Source organism: Myotis lucifugus, unplaced genomic scaffold (genome assembly GCF_000147115.1).
Source record: "Myotis lucifugus unplaced genomic scaffold, Myoluc2.0 scaffold_7, whole genome shotgun sequence".
Classification (NCBI taxonomy): Eukaryota; Metazoa; Chordata; class Mammalia; order Chiroptera; family Vespertilionidae; genus Myotis; species Myotis lucifugus.
The window spans coordinates 8,359,991-8,369,753 of record NW_005871055.1 but is presented as its reverse complement, the minus strand read 5'-3'; the positions used below and the strand labels follow the sequence as shown (position 1 = coordinate 8,369,753).

Here is a 9,763-nt window from a genome sequence, read left to right as displayed (position 1 = left end):
GCCCCCTGTCACACACAGAGCCGCAGGGTGATCAGGGGGTTTTGGCGCTGCCCCCTGTCACGCTGATCCCGGTGCCGGGAGGCCTCGCTGCTCCGCTGATCCCAGTGCTGGGAGGCATATTACCCTTTTACTATATAGGATAGAGGCCTGGTGCATGGGTGGGGGCCGGCTGGTTTGCCCTGAAGGGTGTCCTGGATCAGGGTGGGGGTCCTGCTTGGGTGCCTGGCCAGCCTGGGTGAGGGGATGATGGCTGTTTGCAGCTGGTCACACCCCCTTCAGGGTGGGGGTCCCCACTGGGGTGCCTGGCCAGTCTGGGTGAGGGGCTGAGGGCTGTTTTCAGGCTGGCGGGTGACTGAAGCTCCCAACCGCTTCTTTTTTTCTTTTTTCTTTTTTTATTCTGGGCCAGCTTTAGCTCTGAAGCTTGGCTCCAGCTCTGAGGCCTCGGCTGCTGAAAGCAGGTATCTGGTTTGTTTGAGTTCTATAATCGAAACACTGTTTCAACTCCAGCTCTGAGATCCTGGCTGGCTGAAAGCAGGTTTCTGGGGTTTTGTTTAGCCTCTATATTTGTAACAATGTTTCAAACTGCAAGCTCAGAGGCCGGCAGCGGCAGGCGGGGAACGTTGGCTTCCTCCGTCACTGAAGCAAGCAAGCCTCATGTTCGCTTCAAGCTGCCTGGCTGCTGGCCGCCATCTTGGCTGGCAGTTAATTTGCATATCGCCCTGATTAGCCAATGGGAAGGGTAGCGGAGGTACGGCTAATTACCATGTTTCTCTTTTATTAGATAGGATTGGTAACAGCTTGGAAAGAGAGGAAAGGGGCAAGGCAAAGCAAAGAAACAAAATAGGAGTGGTAGCCATTTTGAAGACGAGTCAGAAAGAGGATAATTGTCATGTAAGGTAATGGAACAATAATCAGTTTAAATGCAATCCAGTTAACATTTAAAACAGTTTTAAGAATATGCTGATTAGCATTGTTCACAGTGGCCAAGACATGGAGACAGCCAATGTGTCCTACAATAGAGGATTGGATAAAGAAGATGTGGTACATATTATACTATGGAATACTACTCAGCCATAAGAAAGGATAAATTACTGCCATTTGTAACCACATGGATGTACCTTGAGAATATTGTGCTAAGTGAAATAAGTCAGGCAGTAAAAGCTAAGAACCATATGCTTTCACTCATATGTAGGATATAAAACTGAAACTCATAGACATAGACAACAGTATGGTGGTTGCCAAAGGGAAGTTGGTAGGGTACTACATGGTAACAGAAGATGATTTGACTTTGGTGGTGAGCACACAGTGCGATATACAGATCTTGTAACAAAGAAATGCACACCTGAAGCCTGTATGCTCCTATTAACCAATGTCACCCCAATAAATTTGACTTCAAAAAGATTAAAAAATGAATATGATGATTATATTAAAAACAACAACAAATAAATGGCCTAGCCCAGTGGTCAGCAAACCGTGCCTCGCAAGCCACATGCGGCTCTTTGGCCCCTTGAGTGTGGCTCTTCCACAAAATACCACGTGCGGGTGCGCACGGACAGTGCGATTGAAACTTCGTGGCCCATGCGCAGAAGTCGGTTTTTGGCCTGGGCGAGTCTATTTTGAAGAAGTGGCATTAGAAGAAGTGGGGGGTGTCGGTCGGGTGGGTGATGGGAGACACGGGCGCAGGTGGGCTGCGGGATACCCAGCGCGGGGGAGGTACATTATTTTGAGGTACGTTCGCTGAGGTCGACTCCTTCCAACTCTCCCATCCACACTCGTCTATCTGAAACAAGTATACAAGACGAGTGTGGATGGGAGAGTTGGAAAGGGTTGACCTCAGCGAATGTACCTCAATCAGATTGAGGACGTTTTTAGTAAAGGCCAGCTTAGGAGTACCCTAATTAAGTTAATAACAATGTACCTACCTATATAGTTTAAGTTTAAAAAATTTGGCTCTCAAAAGAAATTTCAATCGTTGTACTGTTGATATTTGGCTCTGTTGACTAATGAGTTTGCCGACCACTGGCCTAACCGGATTGGCTCAGTGGATAGAGCAGTGATGGCGAACCTATGACACGCGTGTCACTCTTTTTTTGGTTGATTTTTCTTTGTTACATGGCATTTAAATATATAAAATAAATATCAAAAATATAAGTCTTTGTTTTACTATGGTTGCAAATATCAAAAATTTCTCTATGTGACATGGCACCAGATTTAAGTTAGGGTTTTTCAAAATGCTGACACGCCAAGCTCAAAAGGTTTGCCATCACTGGGATAGAGCATCGGCCTGCGGACTGAAGGGTCCCAGTTTCGATTCCAGTCAAAGGCACATAACCTCTCTTGCAGGCTCCTCCCCAGTCCGGACCCTGGTCAGGACTCGTGCAGGAGGCAACCAATCAATGTGCTTCTCTCACATCAGTATTTCTCTGTGTCTTTCCCTCTCTCTTCCACTCTCTCTAAAAATCAATGGAAAAATATCCTCGGGTGAGGATTAAACAAAAACAAAAACCCACAAATGAATCATTTAAATGTGTTACTTTATAGTGATATGTTTGAACTCTCATTTTTTAATTTCCTTTAATTTCATTACTTAAAATGCATTCCTATACATTTTTAAAAATATATATTTTTTATTGATTTCAGACAGGAAGGGAGCAAGAGATAGAAACATCAGTGATGAGAGAGAATCATTGATTGGCTGCCTCCTGCACGCCCCCCTACTGGGGATCGAGCCCACAATCCAGGTATGTGCCCTTGACTGGAATCGAACCTGGGACCCTTTAGTCCCCAGGCTGATGCTCTATCCACTGAGCCAAACCAGCTAGGGCTCCTGTACATTTTTAAAAAAACAAGTTAGCAAGATGTCTTGATATGAATGGGGATTGTCAAATGGAAACAGCAGTAATGCACAAGTGCTAGGCACTCCTAGGCTCTACATAGAATTATTTTTTAAAATATATTTTTTTGATTTCAGAGAGAAAGAGAGAGGGAGAGAGAGAGATAGAAACATCAATAAAAAGAATCATTGATTGGTGGCCTCCTGCATGCCCTCTACTGGGTATTGATTCCACAACCCGGGCATGTGCCCAGACCAAAGTCGAAATGTGAGCTCCTGGTTCATAGGTCGATGCTCAATCACTGAGCCACACTGACTGGGCTACATATAATTCTTAATATTTCATAGGAAGCATTCATCAAAAATGAAAGTCATGCCCTGGTCCGGTGGCTCAGTTGGTTGGGGTATCATCCCATACACCAAAAGGTTGTGAGTTTGATTCCTGGTCAGGGCACATACCTAGGTTGTGGGTTCAATCCCTGGTCGGGGCACGTACCGGAGACAACCAATTGATGTTTCCCCTCACATTGATTGTTTCTCTCTCTCCCTTCCCCTCTCTCCAAAAATCAATAAAAACATATCCTTGATTGAAGATTTAAAAACATGAAAATGAGTGTACATAAAAGGCAAATATAAAAATTCTTGCACATGGAATATTTTTTTTAGAGATTCATGATCCTGGGGTGTGGAAGCCCAAATATAGTAGTTAAAGATACCTATAGTATTTGTTTAACTGATTCCATCAACTGAATTGACTTTCTGTTCTATTTTAGGTGTGAGCACTTTCGATCCATGTTTCAGTCTTATTGGAATGAGGACATGAAAGAAGTGATAGAAATAGACCAGTTTTCTTACCCAGTGTATCGTGCCTTTCTTCAGTTCCTCTACACAGACACGGTGGACCTGCCACCTGAAGATGCTATAGGTACTCAGCCACATTGGGACTGGCCATATCATATGGTCAGAAATATAGCTCCTCATCTTCTTATAGTATTGAAACATGAAGAGTTTCAGGTTTATTGGCTTTTAAAAAATATTTGAAGTAAATATCTTTTTTTTTAAAATATATTTTATTGATTTTTTACAGAGAGGAAGGGAGAGAGATAGAGAGTTAGAAACATCGATGAGAGAGAAACATCGATCAGCCGCCTCCTGCACATCCCCTACTGGGGATGTGCCCGCAACCCAGGTACATGCCCTTGACCGGAATCGAACCTGGGACCCTTGAGTCTGCAGGCTGACGCTCTATCCACTGAGCCAAACCGGTTTCGGCTTGAAGTAAATATCTTTAAAATAATATTGTATAGTTATGGTTAATAATTTTGGACATAAAATAAGTCCAAAATTATTTTATGGACTTATTTTAATTTTTTAATACTGAAGTATAACTTGATAATGGATTTATCATGTCATTTTAGAAAAAAAATGAGTGGGAAATTTTATTTTTTGCCTTTCTCTGTACTATAGAAATTGTATAAAGTGAGTAGAAGAGAGGTTTGTTTGGGGAGTTGGGGAGTAACAAAGAGAACTTACTTAATAAAATTCAAGTATTATTCACTAAGAAACTTCTGATTTACCTACATTACTCTGTGCACCAGAAACAAAATAAATACATATACATATATATACGTATATACATACACACACACACACACACACACACACACACACATATATGTTTAAGTTATGGGACATTATCATAAACTTTATTAAAACTGCTATACTTTTAACTTGTAGGTCTTTTGGATTTGGCGACATCTTACTGTGAAAACAGACTGAAAAAACTTTGTCAGCACATTATCAAGCAAGGAATCACTGTGGAGAATGCCTTTTCATTATTCTCTGCTGCAGTCAGATACGATGCAGAGGTAATGTAAAACCACAAACAAACTCAAACCACCCCTAAGTCCCTGTATGCTCCTCTCTCTCTTTTTTCTCACTTCGACAAGGACCTTGATGAGTAACTTCCTTTCTACTTAGGAATCAATGAAGTGACTGATCTCTGAACAATGAAATCTGGCCTTGCTTCTTTATTTTCTGTTCTTAGTTTCAAAATTATTATTCCTTTCTTTTCCTTTTTAACTAAGATAAGAAATTGAGGTCCCAGCAGCTGTACTGCTGGTTGGCATATGAAGTGCACACCTAATTGGACTAACAAACCACATATTTTAGTTCAAGTATTTCTCAAGGTCAGCATATATATTTTTTTAAGACCACTTTGCTGTCTCTCCGCTCTACCATGTCGTACGCCATGGATGCCATATGATTTATATCTGTTTATGTTCTGAAATTCTATCATTGTCTAACTATAACAGTTATTCATGTGTTAAGAACTTGCTCTGGAATCCTTTTTGTCTGTTTTTTACTTACACTGGATTGAATTCTTAATTTTGGGATTCATGGATCTCTTAAGAGTGTGATTGAAACGGCTTTGGGAGTCTGACATTTTGTATTTATGTGCATTTTCTTGAAGTGAAGAACCATAGTTCCTCATGAGCAGGAACTGGGTCTTACTCATCTGTGCACCCTGTGCCTGGCACATAGTAGGCTCTGGATGATAAATGTTTGTTGAACCACCCAATGGGAGCTTTAGGGATGCTTAGTGAACTAAAGGTTGGTATGGTTGGTTTTACAAATTCACAGGGAATAAAAGGTAGAGAGCAGTAGCTTTGGAGTTCACGACGTCTAGTTAAGATCTCCACCCTAAAGGGCACAATTTGTCTAGTATTGTAAGTATTCTGTCATCATATTATGAGACAGAATACCTGGTTCCAGGGAATTTACCAAACACCTGCAAGAATCTGCAGCTGTGGCCTTGGAGAGGTGGTGGAGGACAGACTTCCTCCTTACCACACTTAGGGATCGAAGTGCGCCATTATGTCTTGTGTTTTCAAAATGTGTACTATTTTTATTTGAGATTATGTTACTATTATAAATATTTGATAAGGTCAAATATAGCTGACTTTCTCTGTAGCCTTTTCAACAGATGGAATAATGATCAAAAGATACTTCTAATAGAAAATGGAAGTATAGTTTTTCCTCCTGCCCTTTCTTTGATACTATGAGCTTCTTTATTAGAAATGCTATTTCTGCCCTGGCCAGCTTGGCTCAGTGGATAGAGCGTCAGCCTGCAGACTGAAGGGTCCCAGGTTCGATTCTGGCCAAGGACACATGCCTGGGTTGCGGGCTCGGTCCCTAGTGGGGGGTGTGTAGGAGGCAGCCGATCCGTGATTCTCAAATCATTGATGTTTCTATCCCTCTCTCCTTCTCCCTTCCTCTCTGAAATCAATAAAGAAATAAATATATTAAAAAAAAGAAATGCTATTTCCTTAGATTTAATTCCCACCCAATGATCTAATTTTAAATTGCCAGTGTCTTTTCTCTCCATATTGTGATTGATTTTAAAATCTTGTCTGTGTTTCTCCATACTCCTCCCCATTGCTAATGAGTTTCACATTTTGGGGGTGGGATCTTGCTGACTAAAACCATCTGGACAGAGGTAAACATCTCGGCTCTAGTTGCTGAAACTTTCTTCCTCACTTCTAGCTAACATGTACCCCGGAAAGTTCATAGAAAAGCCTTATGTTAGCTGATCATTTCCTTGACTATTTTTTCCTTAATTAAATATAAACACATTAAAAATAAAACCCATTATTTGAGACCACAAATGCATGGGATCTCCCAGAGTCTGCCACAATATGGGCATATAGTTAGTATTAAAAAATATACATTGAGTTAAATTCATGAATGAATGTATTTGAAACACGTAATCATGAAGATGTGCTTATTAAAAAACTTTAAAAAAACATACAAATATAACACATTCAATATGGAAAAATTATAAAATAGAGAGGAATAAAAAGAATCACCCCTTTTTCTCCCTGCGTGATCTACAATAATAATCTGCTTTGTGTTGATATTTACTGCTGTGTTGCTAACAATTACCTGAAAGAGAAGTTGGGGTGCTTCACTGGGCTGGAAAAAGTTTAGCTAAATCAGAAAGCAGGTCTAATTAAGCAGGTTTATCTATATATATATAAAAGGCTAAGTTGACTCGCACATGAGCAATATATATAAAGCTCTCGCTGGCGACAGTCGCATGCGTGTGTTTCAATCTGTCATTGTCGATCATGAATTTGGTTGACACTTCTATTATAGAGAAAGGGCGAATAGTGATATTAAAATATTTCTTCTAATTAATTTCCTTTAATGTGCACGAATCCATGCACCAGATCACTAGTACAAATATAACACAGTCAATATGGAAAAATTATAAAATAGAGAGGAGACAAAAATAAAAAGAATCACTTTCTTTGGTGGTTTTTTGTTGTTGTTGTTCTGATAGGAGTTACATAATTGACAAATTTAATTTTTATTTTCTTAATGTTATTGAACGTAGTAAATGAATAAATGAAGTCTTTAGAATATAAAAATAAAACACACTTACTATATCTGTTAGTTGATGGGAAGCTACTACTAAGCCACTTGAAATTAGCTGCAAAAACTGTTATTTTCAGAAGCTCAACTTGAGGATACTAGATGCCTTTGCCTTCATTTTGTGGGTTGAAATGCTAGGAAGATGGAGACCACCTGCTTCTCATGTTTCTTCCCTTTTCTATAAAAGTTATTATTGTTCCTCCATACACCCTTTGACAAGATAATCTTTAAGCAAATGTGCACACATAAAAGCAACAAAAATGTATTGACTCACTACTTATGAAGAGTTTTTAAAATTAACTATTGTGGGGTCCTGTCATTATGAATGAAACTTTCTATAAAGTAAAGAGGGACTTGGAGAAGGAGCACTTAAGTAATCCTCTAGCATAAATCTGAATAAATATTGACATCAAGGGAGAAAATGTGAGTAAAACATTGTCTCGAGGTACTTCTGTGTCACATTATAAAAAATTTGAAATGTTTCTGTTTATACTGTTTCAGGAAATTTTTGTTTTCAATGTATATTTGAACTTTAGGAGGAACAGTTGGGAAGTATTATTTGTTTAATCAGATTAGAGAATTTTCCAGAAAATCCTACTTGTTGAGTAACTTGTATCTTAGGATTTTGTTTTTGTTGGGAAGCCATAAATATGAGCCCAGAAATGTAATTCCAAAAGTGGTTTGGGATGTGAGTATTGGAAAACTTCACGCTAAAGTCAGATGGTCAGCATTTTTCTTCTTCTTTCTGAGGGCCAGATTACAAGTTTTCTATGACCAGAAGACTGTAAAATATGTTTGGGGTAATGGGAGAAAGCACCTTTCTCTATTTTTCCATATGGTAAGATATTTAAATACATTCTTAGAAAAAATACCCACTTCAATATGAAATATTTTGTACTTGATATATTATAAAATGAATTCCAGACTTACGGTTAGGGGCTTTGCTTTACAATTATTTTAACAAGTTTGGACAGTTAGTTACGGTTCGCCATCTCTTGTCACCTGCATGTGTCTCAAGGGTGGCTTGTGACATGAAGGGAGCCTGTCTTACTGTGGCCAAGTGCCCTTCCACAGGAAGTCTTAGCATTCAGCTATTTTAGTTTTGGTATTTTAGGACTGGATAACTCCATTAAATAAAATTGCATTTTTAAAATGTTGATATTAAGCCCTGGCTAGGTAGCTCAGTTGGTTGGAGCATCATCCCGATATGCCATGGTTGTAGGTTCGATCCCCAGTCAGGGCACATACAAGAATCAACCAGTGAAGTATAAATAGGTGGAACAACAAATTGTTGTTTTTCTCTCTCTCTAAAATCATAAGTAAAACATTTTTTAAATTGATATTAAGACCATCAGTTCTCTTGTTACTAAAGAAAATCTGTGGGAAGGAAGGAAAAACAACTTGTTTTTTGAGTATGTATAGTGACTGAAATAATTAAATCAAGTGTTTAAAAATTTGGAATGAAATTATAAGTTATTTCAGTATAGCAGTTTTTAATTTTGATCTTCCTTGCTAATTACAACAAATCTGATGTTTTATGCTATTTGCCTTTACAACAATTTCACCACAAGATGTCATAAACATGGACTTCAGTTCTAAAATACTAACAATAACACCGTGTTAGATTTTGCATCTCCCACTTCCCTATTCAATGGGCCTTGAGAAAACTCTTTCATTCTGTCATTCTTGTCCTTGGAAAGGTTTTATTTAAAGCCCAGCAATCCTGTTACAGTTGATATATTGATTGGGTAAGAGTTGCATTTTCTTTTCTAAGCAATAGAAGATCTGATCATTTGCAGAATGTGCTGAACAGATCATGTAGGTTCTTATAGTATTTAAGAATTATCAGAAAGATGTTTATCTAATTCACACATCTAAGGCAAACTGGTTCAGGGCATTGGTTGCTCAATGAATTCGCTTGGCTATGCCACTCTCAAATTCATGCAAATGAATTTGCATATTCCAGTTTCTCTTTCCAAGTGCTTTCAATGCTTCCTTTTCCATAGATCTGCCTTCACCAAGGTTCAAATAGTTTCTTAAACAATGGATATTTAGATTATTTTCAGTATTCCCTAGTTAGACTTTTGTTTTTAAGCCTCACCAGAGGATATTTTTCCATTGCTTTTATATAGAGTAGAGGGAAGGGGCGGGGGGGGGGGGGAGAGATTGATGTGTCCGCAGATTGCCTCCTGCACGCTCCTGGATTGGGACTGGAGAATGAACCTGCAGCCCAGGTACTAGTATGTGCTCTTAACCTGGAAGGGAACCTGCCACCCTTCCGTGCGCAGGACCAATGCTCTAACCACGGAGCCCTACCAGCCAGGGCCCTAGTTAGACTTTTAATGTTTGAAACTGTTAAACATATGTTGAATATTGAGAAATCTCACCAATTCAAAGGCAGTTTGATAGAACTATTTTTATTGATATATGAACTGATTTGTAATTAGAAGCACAGTTTGCATTCTTTTTTTTTAATGTTTCTATTGATGAAAG

At 39.0% G+C, this 9,763-nt stretch overlaps 1 protein-coding gene across 11 annotated transcripts in view; it reads left to right on the top strand.

Moving 5' to 3' along the window:
- RCBTB1 (RCC1 and BTB domain containing protein 1) overlaps positions 1-9,763 on the top strand; it is a 117,673-nt gene that overhangs the window by 59,236 nt on the left and 48,674 nt on the right. For 10 of the 11 annotated variants that reach the window (XM_023748592.1, XM_023748613.1, XM_023748606.1 and 7 more), the window contains 2 exons: positions 3,607-3,758; positions 4,571-4,701. In XM_023748592.1, coding sequence (XP_023604360.1) covers positions 3,607-3,758; positions 4,571-4,701 — 283 coding nt within the window. Of the gene's footprint in view, positions 1-3,606; positions 3,759-4,570; positions 5,164-9,763 lie in introns of those variants that run through there. The other variant, XM_023748603.1, reaches the window with a different exon arrangement.